This window comes from Phoenix dactylifera, chromosome 1 (assembly GCF_051530095.1).
Source record: "Phoenix dactylifera cultivar Ajwa chromosome 1, Ajwa_hap1_PhDact_Kaust_v1.1, whole genome shotgun sequence".
In the NCBI taxonomy this organism is placed as follows: Eukaryota; Viridiplantae; Streptophyta; class Magnoliopsida; order Arecales; family Arecaceae; genus Phoenix; species Phoenix dactylifera.
Genome location: NC_143190.1, coordinates 11,159,766 through 11,178,797, shown reverse-complemented (window position 1 = coordinate 11,178,797; position 19,032 = coordinate 11,159,766). Strand labels below are relative to the sequence as shown.

Genomic DNA, 19,032 nt, shown 5'->3' with positions numbered 1-19,032 from the left:
CAATGAGTACCTTGTCAGATATACTCCGCCCCTCCAAGAAAGCCCCCTGCTTTGGGCTGATGAGCCTAGGAAGAACATTCCTCAACCTGACAGCAAGAATCTTAGTCGTAACCTTGTACAGAGTCGTAGAAAGGCTAATCGGACGAAAATGACTCGGCTCCGAAGCGTCCAGCCGCTTCGGTATCAAGGTGATGAAAGTCTGCTGCCACTCAGCCGCCATCACTGCTGAGCTGAAAAACTGTTGTATGGTCTCCGTCACATCACGTCCAACTATCATCCAATATCTCTGAAAGAACACCGGTGGAAATTCATCCGGCCCCAGGGCCTTGTCCCCCCCGAGGGACCACACCGCCTCCCTAATCTCTCTCTCCGAAACCAGCCTGATCAAAGCTGAAGTCTCCTCCTCTGTAACCCCGACCACTGACGGCGGAATATCTGCTAGACTCCCACCTGACGACTGCTCTGTCCACCTGGCCCTAAAGAAACTCACCAAAATCCTCTGGATCATATCCGGATCCTCCGACTGCTGCCCGTCCTCACCTCTGATAACTCCGATCCGGTTCTGATGCCTCCTAATCACTGTCGCCTGGTGAAAAAATCTGGTATTTCTATCCCCCTCCATGATCTATTGTACCCTCGTCTTCTATCTCCAGAATATCTCCTGATGTCTGAGAAGGGCATCATGCAGTGCCAATAATGATCTGAGCTCCCCTACCTCCTCATCCAAAGCCCCCCTCCTCGAACCTCCCGAGCCTGTAATCTAGCAATGGCCACCTCTGACTCCTCAATCCTACTAAAAATGTTCCTCACTTCCTCTCGGTTCCACCTCCTCAGCCGCCTCCTCGTCAACTCCAGTTTGCGGGAAACCCGATATATGGGATCACCCCTAACTGGGATGCTCCATGCCTCCCTCACCATCTCCCATGATCGCGGATAACACAGTCACAGCTTCTCGAATCTAAAGAAGGGGGTGCACTGGGGTGTATGCATCTGTACACACCAATAAAGGGCAGTGATCGGACGCAATCCTGGGCAAATGACTCACTCGATGATCCGGAAATCTCTAGACCCACCCAACTATCACACAGGCTCCGTCCAGTCTCTTCCAAACTCTAGCCTGACCCTGCTGATTGTTGCACCATGTAAATCTAGGGCCCGAAAATTCCAGATCTATCAGTCCATTAGCAGTCAGAAAATCCTAAAACTCCTTCACCTTCCTCTCATAAGAGAAAGGCTTACCCCCCATCTTCTCCTGAGGATCAACAATACAATTGAAGTCACCAGCCATCATCATAGGGAAACCCTGACAAATCAACTACGATGCTTTCTCCCATAGTCTCTTTCTCTTCCTGAAATCAGTGCTAGCATACACCGCTGCAAGGACTCAAGGGGCGCTAGTACCCTCCGAGATCACCATGATCACCTCTTGGTCACAAACATGAAAGATGTCCCATCTGCAAGATCCCTGCTTTCAAGTGACAATAATGCCACCTGACAGCCCTCGAGACTCCATTGCATAGAATCCCCACAATCTGGAATCGCTCTCCTAGCCTTTTGTAGGCTCCTCCCGTACAGGCGGGTCTCAAACAACACACATATGTCTGGACTATGCTGCTTCACAATCCGGCGAAAAGCCGAGGCAAAGGAAAGCTTCTCCGCACCACGGCAATTCCATAGGAGAACTTTTATTGATTACCCATGGAAGTATCACAACCCATTACCCCGGGGTTGCAATCATGAAACACCGCCTCATCCGTTTCCCCGCCACTAGCCAAGTCTCCTGGGCTCACCATCTTCGCTACTGCCTTCAATTGGCTCAGAATCAGGTGATGATCATCTCCACATTCAGACTGTGCCACATGGCTAGAGCTAGAGGGCTTCACATGATCATTTGCACCTCCTACCACAGTCTCCCTTTGCCCACTGCCAGCCTCCAAACCGAAGCCCCAGGCCTTCTTAGCACACCTGGCTTGCTCCTCTGAACTCTCCCCCAGCAAAGGTCTATCACTGTTCAATCGTGCCATATGCCACGGTTGTATCATAGCTCGTGCCTTGGGGTAGCCGAGAGAATCATCCCCCACTTTGCTTGTCCTGGAACCAGTGGCCGCCTCCTCTCCAGCGGGCCCTTCCTTTGCCCCCTCCTTGCCGGTCAGTCTGGCCATCGACGTCTCCCCCAAAACGGAGAGATTTGCCACCGCGGAGAGGGCTCTATCCAGTTGCTTCCCCGAGGCTGCCGCACCCCCGCATCGAAAGGGGCCTCCGACGACCCAAGACTCCTGCACCGCCCGAGCCCCCCCCCCCCCCCCCCCCCCCCCCCCGCTTCAGCTCCCTGGAAGAGTTGACTCGGTCCGACCTTGCTCACGCCCACACCGGCTGCCAAGACGTCCTTCTCCGGTGTCCTCCGTCGAGCGACCTTGGTAGGCTTTTGTCACCCCTCGGAGTCGATCGGGAAGCCTCAGCTTCCGTTCTGTGCTCGGATGATTTCTTGCCGGAGCGAGGAGAAATTGGCACCGAGTTTAGCCTTGCCCCGGACTCGATTTTCTCCTTCCCCCAAGTCTGTATCTTGGCTGCCCGTAGACTTCGAGAGTTATTTGTGACCATCCACGGTCCAAACGCCGGCATCTTCTCTGGAGCATCACCTTCCCTGTGCACCTGGTTTCAGAAATGCTTTGCGGCACCTGTTATGCACCCAAGAGGATTTCATTACACATGCTGATTTGGCTATTTCGAAATCAACCAATATTCTGCCATATATGACAACAAATCTAGCAAGTTGCCCATCTTTCTTGCCGCATGACAAGAGAACTGTTTGTGTAGGAAATGTTATCGTAAGACTCGGGCCAATTGGGCCGGGAACAAAGTCGGCAGGCCCACTGGAGAAGTTGCGGCGGCAGTTGCAACCGCCTAACGGACGGCCGGTACGGCCATTCCGGCCATTCGGCCGCCCCCATTCATTCCGGAGGGGGTTATAAAACCCCCCGACTCCACCGAGCTTCCACAACCTCTTCCTCCGCCTGCTTCCTTCTTCCTCTTCTCCTCTCCCTTTCCTTTCTTCTTTACCTCTTCTCTCTCTTTGCTTCGGTAGAGCTCACGGCTGCTCGAATTTGTGCCCGCCGAAAATCGGGGCCGTCGGACGCCACCGGAGCCAAGGTAATGCTTTGGACTGCCTTTTTGTTCCTTCTTTTTCTTCCCACGACTGGGATTCATGGCCGCCGTCCGAAAAATCGGCCGAAAATCGACCGGCAAAGAGGACCGTGTTTTTACCCCTGTTTCGGCCGATCTTTTTATCCCCTTTCCGGCCACTGGCGCTGCCGCCTCTTGGAGCCAGACCTCCGACAGAGACCATGGCCTCCCTGCTCTCCTCCACGACAGAGCCATGGCCGGAAGCCAAGGAGAGGTCCATTCTCCTGTTTTCGGGCCTTTTCCTTGGATTTCCTCGCCGACCGGCCACCGCCGTCGGCCGTCACCACCGCCACCACCACCTGGCCGGACAGTTGCAGCCACCGCCATCAGCCACCCCTCTTTTCCTTGCTGTTGCTAGGGGAGAAGAAAGAACAAAAGAAGAAAAGAAGAAGGAAGAAAAAGAAGAAAATAGGAGAGAGAGAAAGAGAGCCATTCCTCTCTCGTTTTCTCTCTCTTCTCTCATTTCGTCTCTCTTCTCTGCTTCCTCTCTTCCCTCTCCTTTCTCTACTCTCTCTTTCTACTTCATACTCTCCTCTCTTCACTTTCTCTCTCTATTTTATCTCTCTAGAATGTCAAGAAAACTATTATCGGGTTCTATCAATATGATCTACAAACACGAGCCAATATAGCTAAATATCATAAAAATAATTTATTTATTTATTTACAAAATGAACTTGAAGTTATATTTATAAAATATGAATGATTTATGTATATACCATTAGTTTTATGACTTGTTTTATTATACCGTATTATGAAATATTTATTTTGAAATATCTATTATTTTTTTTAAATGATGCATTGGAATGAAAAAATTATGCTTGATCTGGTAAGGTAGTAAAAGATTTACTTACTAAGTTGTATCGCTCATATATTCATTGATGCATTTTTCTCCCCAGACAAATAAGATCAGTAGGATCGAAGGTTGGTCCAGGCTTAAAGTTCGCACTAGCAAGTTTGGCAATATGTAGAAGAGTTTTAGTAATATATAACTAATGATGGGCTTGGCATTGATGTTGGATTTTAGATGCTCTGTACTTCCTTCTCTTTGGTTTGCAATGAAAGTTGGACAGATACTATTTTTTTATGATTTGTTATTGTGGGTTTCATGTTATTGTGGACACTAATTACCTACGATAGCATGGCTATGTCATGCTCTGGATCTAAGGCACTACAAATCATGCTCCGGATTCGGGGCACGACAAATAATGAACGGAAGGAGTATGTGAGGACCCGCGCAGGCGTGTGTTTAGTTCGCTGGATAGATCTTGGGTACTTATATAAAATCAAAGAACTCAAATAATACCTTTCGACTAGCCATTTTGGGTGAGGTCGTGGGTTGTTACAAATGGTATTAAAGTAAGCCCAACCCATAGCCTATGTAAACTAGGGATAATGCAGCACAAATTCATTGGAGTTGACCATAGGCCGATCGTGTTGTGTGATTAGATTTGAACCTTTAGTTTGACGAGGACGTCAGGGCTTGAATAGAGGAAGTATGTGAGGACTCATATGGGCATATGTTTGGTTCCACATCAGTTATTCGTTGGATAGATCTTGGATACTTATACAAGATCAAGAAACTTAAAAAATATCTTCCGGCTAACCATTTTAGTGAGGTCCTGAGTTGTTACAGTTGTAGCATAAGATTTTCAAAACTTGACATACATCTTAGCAACTCGGACAAAGATGAAGCAAGAACTCAGTTTTTCTTGGCTGGTAGAGGAAGTGGCGAAAGCTTCAAAAAGCCTAAAACTTTGGATATATCGGAATCTTGGTTCAATATGATAAATCCGAGATCACCGACCATGCTTTAGCATTGACTTCAAGCTTTCCTAGATAAGCAACCTATTTAAAGAGGTAAAAGAATGATTCAAAAGTAATGGCCATTGAATATTGTAATCGGTCGACATCTTGATATTTATTGGTTAATAACATCAGAGATAAAAGGGTCGAGATTTTTATGCATATCATATTGGATGATATCTTAGTATTTATTGCCTCATGTCATCGGAGCTAATAGAACTGATATTTATTGGATACAAAACGAGATCCCAGCGGAGACGTTGCCCAAGAAGAAAACCTTTCCATACCATTACTCAAATAGTTTCATTCCTGCTGCCAATCTAATATCCTCGTATTCCAGATTTGCAGCTTTTTTTTTCCTTTCCCCAAATGTTTTTTAAGTCTTGATGATTAATTACAGTTATAATCCATTATCCCTTAAATCTCCGGCACATCCCCATCTGATTCCGACTGTATTATTTTCCAATTTCTGTGTCATCATATCAAAATTTGCTCAAGGTACAACTGCCTTTGATTTAAGATATACCGTACCGATCCAAACCAAAAAACACGAGACATACTGTACTTTAGCAATACCTAATACAGATGGTATACCAAAACTTGGTATACTAAAAAAAATCATAAAATACTGTATGAATACTATGTTGGCGTGGCATCAATACAAAATTCAATATCTAGACGGTAAACCTTGATTCAACTTAAAAAACTAAAAATATGATAGATTAGTCGTCAGGCCTTTCCCTACGTTTACAGATCAGGTGTGTGAAAAAAGAGTAGGCCTTGTGACGAGTTCCCACTTTTGACAGCACTCCCGTGAGCGAGAAGCTTCTGCCCGATTATGAAATTTAAAAATATAAAAAACATGGATGATATTTATTTCTGGGCAAGGGAACTTAGAAGGCCAGGGATCACAATTAAACACTAGCTTCACTTAGCAGATCCAGATCACCTATACCATTCTACCTTGATTATGCCATCAACACAAGCTTACACCTGCTTCTGATTATCTCCAGCACAATCATCAGACTTGTAATGATGATTGCATACCTTTAAATTTCTTCAACTTCTAAATATCTTCTTCTGTCTGGTTCTGGAAAATCAGTTCCACTGCCGAAGCTTGATTCCTGCCACCACTTTCTCCATGACAGAATCGTGGGAAAATAATTGAAAAATGAAGTTGTCAATTCGGGATCCCTTGAAAAATGATGCCAATTTGCGAGTCAATCAGGTTTAAAACTAGAAAACTTCACGAAAATTCTCAAGAAAAGTTTTTAAGTTCTGAATTTACCAAGTGAGCTCAAGAGCACATCAGACGATGTCTTACAGGAATGTTAATTTCATGGTAAACACGCACACATACAGAGGGAGGGACGGATCTCAATAAGGACTACATACCTCACTAAAATTATGAACAACTTAGCATCAGTTGCCAAGTAATCCACACATACATATCAATGGATAAGTGTTTCCACAAGGATCAACTTTCAGACAACAGAATTGTTGATCATTAGTATTTACAAAATTTTTCCTCTAAAGTATCACTTGAACATAATGTAGTGGAGCAACACCAAGAAGAGTTGCACACTGGTTTGTCTCTGTAGCACTCCAACAGCCTGAAGAAGGAAAAACACTGTTATATTCAAGGCCATGGAAATTATACATTGTAAGAAGATTAACATTACGAAAAATAAAGTTTAAAGGGAGAGGAATGTACTGAAACCAGTCATATGTATCCGCTCATCTAAAGAAATTCAAGCCCTAACATAAATCCTGTGCATCAGTCAAATGATCACCTGTATACAAGGATTATCTATTAAAAAAAAAAATCATACCCCCATGCACAATAACTGAGAAGATAAGACAAGCATGTGCATGGTAAGAAACTAACCTTCTGTACAAGACCTTGACATCTTCACCCAAAATGGAGCTCTCTAAGAACATATCTTGACAGCTAGCAATATCAATTTCATCCAACTCAAAGTCCCGATGGTCACAATATTCACTCCACTCAAACCACATCTTTGATATTAACTCCTTCCTGAATGAAGTTTTATGATCCTCCTCTTCCGGCGAATCAGCAGCAACCAACCTATAAGTATACACTTTCTTCTCTTGGCCAGGTCGAAAGACACGCCCAATTGCTTGGCGAGTAACTGATGGGTTCAAGTGAACATCTAAGATCACAACACGTGATGCACCCACAAGAGAGATGCCCTCCCCACAAGCCTTGATTGAACCAAGGAAAACCTTGGCATCAGGGGAATTGTTAAATTGCTCCATTGACAACTCCCTCTGCTCAGGACTTGAATCACCAGTGATCATAAAAATTTCCTTTCCTGAATGCCAACCCTTCATTTTGACCAACAATCTTTCCAAGAATTTTAAAGGCAGAATGTATTGACTAAAAGCCAGGACCTTCTCTCCAACAGACTCGGAAAGAGACAAGATATTAAGGAAGAATTTAGTTTTTACCCCATCTCTCACATTTACCGAGTCTAACAAACCATCAATCTTCTCATCATTGCAGTAGACCCTATCCCCAGCAGTGCTTTCCGAGATATCCAATAGGTGAGGGTGGATATAGACAGCACTGCCTACAGAGCATTTTTTGAACTTCTCAAACTTCTCTAACGTTTGAACAATTGTTTTTTGCCTAGCACTGAGTTTCAAAAGCACAGTAAAGTCAACAACGCCAGGCAGTTCATCCAAGAAATCACCTTTATAATAATGAAGAACATCCTTGGTCATTTCCCTAAGATCTTGTATCACTCTAACTTTCCTCTTAAAATTGTCATCATTTTGGAGAGTCTCCTCAACTAAATCATAAAACCTTTCCTTGGAACTTTTAGAGAGCCTCTTACAGGAAATGTTTACCCTGCTCAGGATCCGATTGACAGCATCACGAGAAGTATCCAATCGCAGAAACTTTGGACGCACGAGGTTCAAAATAGTAAATACCTCCCTAACATGATTTTGGAATAGGGTTCCAGAGAGTACCACTTTGCGATGAGTCTGCACTTTTGCTAGTGAATCTAGTACATATGTGTTCTCATTTCTTGGAGTGTGACCTTCATCCAGTATGAGAAGGGTTGGGACCTTCAGCAATGACTCCCGACATGCAGATGCTATCTTGCTAGTGTCGTTGTCACAGATGATATTCGTAAACTGCTTATAGCCCAGAAAGAGGATGCTGTTGTTTTCTTGCCAAGAATGCAAAATCTCTAACTGCTGTGATCTGTTATCAGCCTTGGAGGAATAGAAATCATAAAGAGGTATGTCCTCAACTTGCCATCGCTGAAATTCTTTCTTCCATATAGGCAGAATTCCCTTGGGAAGCACAACCAAGGGCCTGGCAAATGGATACTTGGCCAAAAAGCTCTGGACAAAACTAATGAGCATAAAAGTTTTACCAGATCCTGGGGCGTGAGCCAGAATGCAACCCCCCGGTTTATCATTTACTAAATTTCTAACCAAGAAATTAAAGCCTTCTAACTGATGTGGCTTCATTTGCTTCAAATGCCTTGGATGGATAGAAACGTCAGCTGCTATAAAATGTTCCAAAAATTTAGGTCCGGAATATTGTAATGTTTCATCTACATCATTGGTGTTTCTTGATCTGGACATGAGAGTCCTTGCTGCCCGTGGGGCCTGAAAATACAAATAAAACCGAATGGCTTATGAAAGAACACCTTAAAAATTAAGCAATAGGAAAAAGACAACATAGACTTATTCTGAAATAACTTTTTCAGTGGTCAAGAATATATACTGGTGAACACAATATATGAACCAAATAAGATCAGATGCTGAAACAAGCAAACGTAATATAATAAAGAAGCAACCTATAAATGGGAAGGTAAATACTAAACATGAGGTCAAGGAGTCACATACATGGTGCAATTGATAATGAAAAACAACAGGAGATTCCAAGAAATGGCATCAAATAAACAATAATGGTATCAACAACTGCCACTCACACCTCTCCCTTTACATGCTCAAAGATGTAAATAATCAGGCTATACTACGTCTACTTGCCTGACTTTGACTAAACCTATCAATTATCATCAGTCAGATCTTGGTTCTCCAAGTGAAGACCTGACCTGCTGGACTTTGTAGGCCCATCTTCCAAATTACAAGAATGAGCAGTTTGGTTCCACAACCCAACAACAGCAAAAAATTTGTTCATGCATGGATCAAAGTGGAGGACGATCAGATTAGAACCTCCTACACTCCTTAACAAGGAACAATTGTACTCCTTACAGTTTTTTCCCTCTACTTTCATTTTTTTTTACCTTTGCCTGCTTGTATGGAGCAAACTCTAAAGCTTCATTCGCATCATCATTTTCTTATTATTTTTGTCTAAGATTAACATCTTTTTTCATTTTTTTTTCATGTATAGTAGAAAAGAAATCCAATTAAAATACAATAGCATAAGCAAAAAAATCTTTTAGAAATTTCATTGTGACCAAAATATTTTGGACTTGCAAGTAATTGCGAGCAACAGTGCACTTACTCTATGAGAGGTCCAAGTAACAGTAGAACTAAGGATGTTCTGATGTCAATGAACAAGATAAATTTCCATATAAACATAAACCAAAATATTGACATGTACGGAGTAACTGTAAAATGCATGCAGAAAAACAGAGCAGTTCAGTACCTTTGCCCATTGGTATTCAAATATTGTGTCTATACTTCTTTGAATAACTCCACAGATACGACAAACAATGCCTAGATCATCCTGAAGTACGGGGGAGTGCTTGCATTCTTCTTCTTCTTCTTCTTGTACAGCAGCTGGTTCATCATATTTAGGACTCTGGATTTGGCAAAAAAATGGCATCATTGGATTTTTTTTTTATTTAAAGTGGAAGTGAAAAAAATCATATATTGATGGAAATTACACAAAGCCCAAAAATATAGATACTAAAAATATGTTCGTATTGAACTCATGATTCTGCAAATTTTATGATTCATTTAAATAATATATATATATATATATATATATATATATATATATATATAGAGAGAGAGAGAGAGAGAGAGAGAGAGAAAGAGTTGGATTTGGTTACACTCGAGTGGATCAGATGGTATAGATCCCATTTGGATGATCCAAGCAGTTGAATGCGATCTACTATCTTGCTGCTTATACACCAAAAATCTAATGATTTGGAGACCCTAACACATCAAGTGGTCAAAAATTGGACAATTCAAATAACACAAAACAATACAAGTTTTTTTGACCATTTGATGCACAGGCTAGAGGCCTCTAAATTGCATGCTTTTGATGTGCAAGCAATTCAAAGGTAGTAGATTATATCTAATGACTTAGATCGTCGATGCGGGACCCCGATCATTCAAATTAAACTTGATTGAAACTGAGTGGAGATCCATTTGAGTGCAGCCAAGTTTATGCCTCTCTCTCCGTTTGTGTGTTGTATATATATATATATTTCAAGGACCCTACAATTTTCAGGATCTAGGATGAAATTACCAGCAATAGGGTAGCATTCAACATATATTTGAGCCCTTAGAAACATCAAATCAACAAGTTATGACCTTGGGTCCCTATTTTTTGCGTCACGGTTGAATCAACCAATATTGCATAATGTATATTCTATGCTTAAAACTTCTAAGTCTTAGGCCTTCTAAGTTATAGTTAACATACCCAGATTACCATCCAATGGTTCACAGCCATAGTGCAGGGATGGTGCTTTCCCATAGAGTCGCAACCAAATAATGCGGAGATTGGGACAGTCCAAAGATCCCTAAACCCGAGTGTGAACAGATAACATAAATAAACTCCGAAATAGATTAAATTTTCTCTAAAATCCAAGGTAAAATAATTGGCAACAAATTCTGCTCCTCCAAATTTCTCCTTTTACAGCACCTTGACTCCCAGAACTTTTCCAAGGCCTGCACATACTATCCGTTGACTAGGTATTTGGGCATTCAGACAGACCTTACAATTCTCCAAGCCTTGCAATTAGCACCAATCAATTGAGGAATGAAAATTTAGCTGTATAAACCTAGATCAACATTCAACACATGCCAATTAACAAATCCAACTAGACTTGACTTAATTAGATCCTATTGTTAGTTATTAATCAATCGAGCACAAAATCTCGTGTCTGTAAGTCCAAGTTTTGAATTAAATTGAATTTGAGCTAGTTTTGACTTATTTAACTACATCAGCCATACTTTTTGTTCATAACCCCCATGGGACCAGCAAGTTCCTAAACTGAGCTTGACTACTAAGTTCCTTACCGGATGAAAGCTTTATGCCTTTAAAATGGAATCCTAATTACCACATTGCTATCCCTCTAGATCAACTCTTCTCACTATACTTTTCATGCTCCATTATAGCTATAACCCCTGTTAAGCCCAGAAATGTGCAAGTTCAAAGATAAATTTCAAATACACTATTTTGCAATTTTTTGCTTTTATGTATGCAATGAATGTTGTTATTTAATTAGAGGTTCCATGACCTCAGGAGAAATTAAAAGAAAATATCAATCCCATCGGAAGTCAAGGACCTAAAAAACAGGCCTATCCTGCATGAATTTTTTTTTTAAAAAAAATCTGCTTCCTATAAATCTTTATCCTGCTTCTGGATGTTCTAACTATATGGGAGAGGTAGTTTGTATTCCTTGTGCAAGAGAAATTTTGGATTTGATTATATTCTACAATTATTTTGGATGCTGCATGAATCATTTGAAAAACCATCATATGTGGATGAGCATTGCTCACCCATGATGACTAGATTAAGGCATGTTCACATCATATAAATGCAACTAGGAAAAAAAGATTAGGCAGAATAACTGTATTGACCAGCTATAATATGAATGTAGGTTTTTGTTTTACAAAAAAAAAGATAAATAGTAAATATTCTAAAAAAATGAGGTGACAAAGGGTTCTATTTAAGATGCAGAATAAACAGCACATATAGTACAAAAAAATGGTAGGGACACAATGAAAAGCTAATTAAATATGGTATAAAATGCAGTTTAAGACGGATACTTACCTTTGAGCACTCCATAGCTAATGACATTTCTTTCCAAAGATCATCTAGCTGATGCTCATCATTTTCTAAGTTTTCTGCCTCCTCTTGTTGGCAGATTCCCATGACCGATGAATGCTCTTGCACAGCCGCATATGAACCAAGCATGGAGTTTACATCAGTTTTTTCCTCCATAGTCATTTCAAAAGCAAGAGCTTTTCCACCTTGTCTTTCACCTCTCTTCTCTGCATAGTCTTGGTTCTAAACATGGAAAGAGCAATAATTATTTCCTCAAAACCACATGTTCTCATCTTTTAATCCAATGTGATTTCTAGTATGAAGCATATGAACTAGCTCGATACAAGAATAATCACTTATACTTTAAATATAAGTTCAGATGGGGATGTCAGAAGAGATATTCTAAAAAGATAGGCATTGCTACAGTGAAGCCAGAAACATATACAACAGTTGCTGAGAAAGAGCCATTTTTTAATACATTATCATGTCTTCAGAAAGTTACATGCATGAAGAACACCTCCGATGGGAAAAGCATGGGAAATACTATAAGATAAAAATTTCACGATTTTTGTTCTTTCTGAAGGCATCGGATGTCCTATTATTAATGCCTCACATGAGGCAGGATTTTTGTTGAAATCTAAAGGTAGAATATGCTCAACCAAGCTCTGGTCCGGACTCCAGTAAGACTTGTCACCCAACGCTGATGCAAACTCCAGAAAATTCATCACCCAACATGATTAAATTTCATCCCTGATGGTCCTACATAGATTCTGTAGGGTTCATGTCAAATTTAAAATTTTAAATGGATCCTATTTCATTAAAGCAGGTCAAGCCACATACACCATATAGTATCTCCCTTCAATTAGTCAGATTGGATAAATTCTGTTAAACCAGGCCAAGAAAAATTGGAATCCAACAAGTCCAAACAAAGTCATGATCTGATCAATGTATGCCATGGTCCGATATGGACTGCACCATCATTAGAGGCTCAAATAATATCTTGACATAACCAATACAAAACTATATGTGAAGTACATAAAATTTAGAGTCCAACTTATGGACATGCAATAGAACAACCAAGACATTTACATAATACCACATTAGTGAACTAATTACAGACCAATTCTTGTTTACAGAGAAAAAAGAAGACGAAGCAAATGTTTGGTCTTTGCACAAAGACACGCACACACACAAACACACACACGCAGAGAGAGAGAGAGAGTTTTGATCGCGCCACAACCCACAAGATCCAAACTTGCTCCAATCATAAAACTGACAAAAACGATGCTATAACGACCCGCTGCAGAGCCCTAAAATGAAATCCTGCCATATATGGGCCCCAAACAAACTTGAAAAGCCAAAAGGAGGAAAAGAACCTATACATAACCATATCATGAATAGGTGATATTTTGTCATAACATGCCAAATATACTTCATGCACTCCCTCCTTTTTTTCTTCATGTCATCTCAAAGGGCAAATCAGTTAGTTAGAAAATGTGACAAGCATGACCACGATGTCGGATTTATAAATTACATGCCATGGGACAACAAGTATCTCCGAAATACCTCCTACATCAAGTATTTGATACTAGGTGCATCCACTATTGAGTTATCTTAAGAAAACAGATGCACCTAGACCCATGGATCAGTAGAGACAGAGGAATTGACATGAGTTTAAAAGAAGTACTTCAGTGAGTGTCTAAATTTGGGGAAAATGCTAGAGACAATCGAACTTAGACAATGCACCTAAGAATTTTGGCCATGGGTTGTTCTCACAGGATTTTGATTTTGATTTTTATTCACGTGCCTAAATTGAAAATTATAGGGAATTTCAATATTATGATTATATTCAGTATATCAATGAGACAAGAACGCTAAAATGCTATATGTTCATCCATTTTATTGGAGCTTTTTGGATGAGAACAACTTTGCGTTGGATTTGGGATATCTTAGTTTCTAAATTATCTAAACATTTGAAGTTTTAAGGATTGTTCAAATTAGGGTACTAAGTAACATTCAAGCTAAAAAATCCCCACTTTCATATTTCAGCCAATGTTATTCAGCTTTGGTCGATTTTGGCCAAAATTGTGAAATTCCCTTTAGGCCTAGACAAGATTTGTTAATATTCTCTATTACCCTATTTAAAAATGGCAGGGATCATCACCTTGGATAGTGCACTATACATTTTGGCATAAGGCGCAACCAAGGTTTTTGCACCGATCTCGACCTCCTAGTGTGCGGGCGTGTGTTTAGTCCCACATCGGTTATTCGCTGGATAGATCTTGGGTACTTATTCAGAATCAAGGAACCCAAACAATAACTTCCGGCTAGCCATTTTGGGTGAGATCCTGGGTTGTTACAAATGGTATCAGAGCGGACCCGGCCCATAACTTATGTGGACTAGGAGACACTGCAGCACAGATCCATTGAGGTTGACCACGGACCGATCGTGGTATTTGTGATTAGATTTGAATGGATTTGAACCCTTAGCCTGACGAGGACGTCAGGGCTTGAACGGGGGGAGTATGTGAGGACCTGTGCGGGCGTGTGTTTAGTCCCACATCGGTTATTCGCTGGGTAGATCTTGGGTACTTATACAGGATCAAGGAACCCAAATAATAACTTCCGGCTAGCCATTTTGGGTGAGGTCCTGGATATTGTACTAACTGAACAAGGACCGGGATGGTACAAGAGCTTGAAGTATAGCTAATGTCTGGCCTCCAGCAGCGTACTATGTGTTAGTATGGATACATATTGTATCAACCCAACCTGTACCAGTATAAGGACGGGCACCCAAATAGAAAACCTTGGGCACAATTGAGTTATGCCCTAGGAACATTAAAACCATTTGGCCCCCAGCACCAACATGTATGCATATATATATATATATATATATATATATATATATATATATATATATATATATATATATATATAGACACACACACACACACCCCTATAAATGCATATATGTTTGAATACAAGTGTATATGTGTGCATGAACCGGGTCATAACTTGACTTAAATAAGGCCCTACTCAATAAGATTAGGTCAGAACCAAGCCCATAAAGAATCTGAATCTAAACTTACCCATGCATGTACCACCTTATCAACACTGCACCTTTGCCACCTCAATTCCTCAACCTAGCACATAGTTGATTCACGATCCACCTTAAGGGCTACATATCCTCTAGCATCAAAATTGCTTGTCAACTCTGCACTAGGGCCACCCCTCATAGTCATGTTCAAATTTTGCCAGTTTTACCATCCTAGGATTCTTCCATCCTTGTATTTATAAATCAACTACTCATATGTGGGTCATCTCATGGTAAATTTTTGGTGGATGGTCTCCTTGAATTCCACAGATGGGCACCCCAGATAGCAGCATCCTAGCCTAATCATGTTATTGTAGCATACGTATGTATAATATGCTATTCATTGGTATGTTCCTTTTTCATAGGAGCTTACAAATGGTTGACAATATAGTGTTATGTGCGCTGATTTTGTTCTAGCATGTTTATTATGTAACTTCTATCTATGTCTCACTGGGTATTCCCTTAATGATATCATGAATTCAATCTCACACTTGCTTCTCAAGCTTCAATAATCTCAGCTATCAAGATGAACTACATTAAAACTCGAGAGATATTTGAGCATTCAATTTCAAACATGTCACTTTTCCTCAGCCATGATCAGCTAAAGTAAGATCCATTTCACTAATAAAGGGAGTTTTTATTTTCAAACACATACATAAGTGTTATCAGTCAAATATGCCCCCAAGCCAGTTCAAACTCATCCATCTCTGACTTCATAACACAGTAGGCTTCTATTACTTCTGATAGACAAATGTAGCTTATGAATTCTTATATATTATTTTCAATATATAATCACCTTTGTGGAAGAGCATATAAGCAACAATTCTATCACAGACCATAAGTTTCAGATATTGATGTTACTGCACCTTAAGATTTGAAACTTTAAGCAACATAATAGCTCCTTTCTCAAAACGGAAAAAGCAAAAAGAAAGATGAAACACTTACCACAAGATCCTGAAATCGCTGCTTCTCAGGAACTTTCTGTAGGACAACTTTTTGATATTGAACAGATGGTTGCCAGTTTGCTCTAAATGCAACACTACCATCTAACTTATTACTTCCATAGTCATAGGGAATTATCTGATTTAAATGATTTTCTTGCGTTATCATGGCTTGTCTTTGGAGGCTCTCAATTCGAGTTCCTATCAGTGTTCGTAAATCAGAATATTTCCTTCCAGAATGGGAAGCATGTTGACTTCCTGTTTGATGGATTGCATCTTCATCATCTGAATCAAGAATTATGACAGATGTGTTGTCTTTCCCTTCTTTGTATTTTGGGCAAGAATCTGAAGGACCATTTGCAACATCTGGCATTTTCCTATGCACCTCACCACAATATAAAATATTCTGAACACTGGACTCAGGTGTTTTTTCTGCAGACATTCTCATGGATGTATTGGCAGCAGCACCAATGGAGTCAGCCTCCAAATCAATTATATCTGAAGATATTGAACTATCAACGCGTTGATCTGAATTCTGATTCCCTCTGGTTGATAAGTCTGACCAAGTATTTATCCCACAATGAGAGCTGGATAATAGACTTGGATAGGAATTTGCAAGAGATGGCTGTAATGTGGACAAGAATTTGATGACCTGCATCCTCTGAGCATGAAGAGTTTCATACTCTTTGGTTACACTTCCATATATTCCATCATCCAAGCTCTCCAGAAGATTCGACAAAGCAAGTGGATTTGAATAATCTCTAACTTTGGAGGTAGACTTTTCTTTGGTTTTCTCAAAACTAGAACATAAAGCTGTCACCTCAGATTTGTAGCGATAGTTATTATCCTCATTGTCTAACTTTGTTCTTTTATGTCTCTGACGATACATATCTGCAATTACAGTATAATAGTGAGCGAACAATAAGAGAAAATATATCAAAGAACTACATAAGTAAAGACGTAAGACAAAATCAGTAAAGTTTTGCCTCACTATTTCCAAATCAATAGAGCAACAAAAATATTGCACACAAACTAACATGCATATAATGTTAAAGTTCCAACGAACCATGGTAGATATGCAAGTGTGAAGACATACGCCAACACCACACACACACTCAGCCACAGACATACACCCACATGTGCACATAATGTAATGGACTATTCTTTCAAGTAGCTCATGAGCAAATTCAACGTATGACCTTCTAACCGGACAGGGCACTGGAACATGAGAAGTTTTTAGGATTTCCAAGTTCAAAGAATTCAAGTCAATAAACAAAAGGACACAGAGAATACTACAAGTACGAAAAGAGAAAAAGAAGAGGCAGCCCCGTACATGAGTGCACAGCTCTCATCATTGCAGGGTATGGAGAGGGACAAATGTAAGTAGCCTTACCCCGACATATGGAGAGGCTATTTCAGGAAACTTAGGGCCCTGGCATTGCCTTAGTTTTTCAAAATCTGAAAACTTAGGGCCCTGGCATTGCCTTAGTTTTTCAAAATCTGCATTAACTCCAATAAAAGGGTGCTTTGATGCCATTGAAACAACTCGCTGCCTATGTCGAGGTTGGAAAAACTAGCGAGTATTGGAGTTAATGCAGATTTTGAAGCTACTTCCTTGATGCAACATGAAGTGGGATCCCTGTTGTTGGCGGATGCTTATGGAGTTCTTTTTATCAGAGAATAGTTAACCCCACTTTTCTTTTATTTTTTTAGTACAAAACCCCACTTTTCTTTTGTTGTTTCATCTGTTGGGAAAACTTTCCCCCTCATTGACCAAAATAAAAAAATAAAAAATAAAAAGCTCTCACCTTAAGCCCGTTGGACAACTGACCAACAGAAAGAAATCTACGGCAATCTCTGAAAACTTAGGGCCCTGGCATTGCCTTAGTTTTCCATTTTTGTTTCTGAAAACTCAAGAAGAAAAATTAACTAGACTGAACAACATGTCTGATGAAACATTTTTTTGTTTTCTTAATTGTTTCTAAAATCTTTAGAGCTTTCGGTAGCAAAGATTTAGTGCTTTCGAAAAGAGTGAAAATAAAAGCAAGGAACAGCAGAAGTTCTGCGCAAAAGCTATCTTCGACATCAATATCCATGAAGTCTTTCACCAGTTTGCAGAGAAACAAAAACACAAAATCAACAACAATACCAAACAAGCCCTTAACCAAGCAAGCAATCTTCTTAAATAAGAAACAACAAATCAATGAAAACCACAATGCCAATCAAACATCCCTCCAAGAAACCAAGATCGAAACCACCGACATTGTCGACAATCAGGCATCATTCTACCACCAAGATAAAATCCCAAGAAAATGATGACCAGGTGAAAGCGCTGAAAGGAGAAAGAAAAAAGAAGAGACTAAGCGAATAGCCGTAAAACCCTAGAAAAATTGGTGAGACGAAACAATACCCCGCTTCAAGATTTCCGACGAGCTGTGCTTCTTGGGGGTTTCCATCAAGAACCGTTCTGGGAGGAAGAAACGAGCCACCAATTTCTCATACGGGATTTTCCTACGCAGTCCCTCTGGGGAGATCAAAGGGTTCTTTCTCCCATCCTCTCCTCTGCCCCCCCCCCCCTGCCCCGGCGCCCATGGAACGAAAAAAGAGGAGTTGGAGCCGGAGAGAGGGGTGAGAGTGACACCTCGCCCCCCAAAATTCTCTTTTTTAGTTTTCCGGAGTGTAGGTTACCTGTGACATCAAAAGGGGCTATAAAGAAAGTAGGAATAAAGAGGACGTTGTAAATAACTCCGGCAGGTTGCGCTTCCGTTTCCATTCCCAAGGCGGACGGGATTGAATCTTGCGCCCGAAAGAAGTTTCTCACGAATCCGCCGTTGGATCATCCATCGCACATATCGCAAAGCATTCCTTACTCTCACTCATCCTCTGCACATTTCTCAAAGCGATCGTGGATGATCCATAAAGACGGTGGATTCGTGACCTTTTTTTAGGCTAGGTTACTTTAATATTAAATGGACTGTAATTTGGCATGTGTAATGTACGTA

The 19,032-nt window shown here is 40.6% G+C and overlaps 1 protein-coding gene and 1 long non-coding RNA gene across 5 annotated transcripts; one reads left to right on the top strand and one right to left on the bottom strand.

Annotated features, from left to right (window-relative positions):
* Positions 1–3,040: 3,040 nt before the first annotated feature.
* On the top strand, positions 3,041–4,267 carry LOC148715050 (uncharacterized). The gene is made up of 2 exons (XR_015978226.1): positions 3,041–3,150; positions 4,080–4,267. It is a non-coding gene; the product is annotated as an uncharacterized LOC148715050 (long non-coding RNA).
* Positions 4,268–6,241: 1,974 nt separating this feature from the next.
* Positions 6,242–18,795, bottom strand: DRD1 (SNF2 domain-containing protein / helicase domain-containing protein). 4 transcript variants are annotated; one of them, XM_039114228.2, is made up of 7 exons: positions 18,441–18,795; positions 16,035–16,921; positions 12,002–12,238; positions 9,641–9,796; positions 6,875–8,634; positions 6,701–6,796; positions 6,242–6,599 (listed from the first exon to the last, which is right to left on the bottom strand). In XM_039114228.2, exons 1-6 carry the CDS (start codon positions 18,484–18,486, stop codon positions 6,793–6,795), a joined length of 3,090 nt encoding a protein of 1,029 aa, XP_038970156.1. In that variant the 5' UTR covers positions 18,487–18,795; the 3' UTR covers positions 6,242–6,599; positions 6,701–6,792. The 4 variants fall into 4 exon arrangements, with proteins under 4 accessions (XP_038970156.1, XP_038970155.1, XP_038970157.1 ...); XM_039114227.2 differs by having other exon boundaries at positions 6,701–6,779; XM_039114229.2 differs by having other exon boundaries at positions 6,707–6,779.
* Positions 18,796–19,032: the final 237 nt, after the last annotated feature.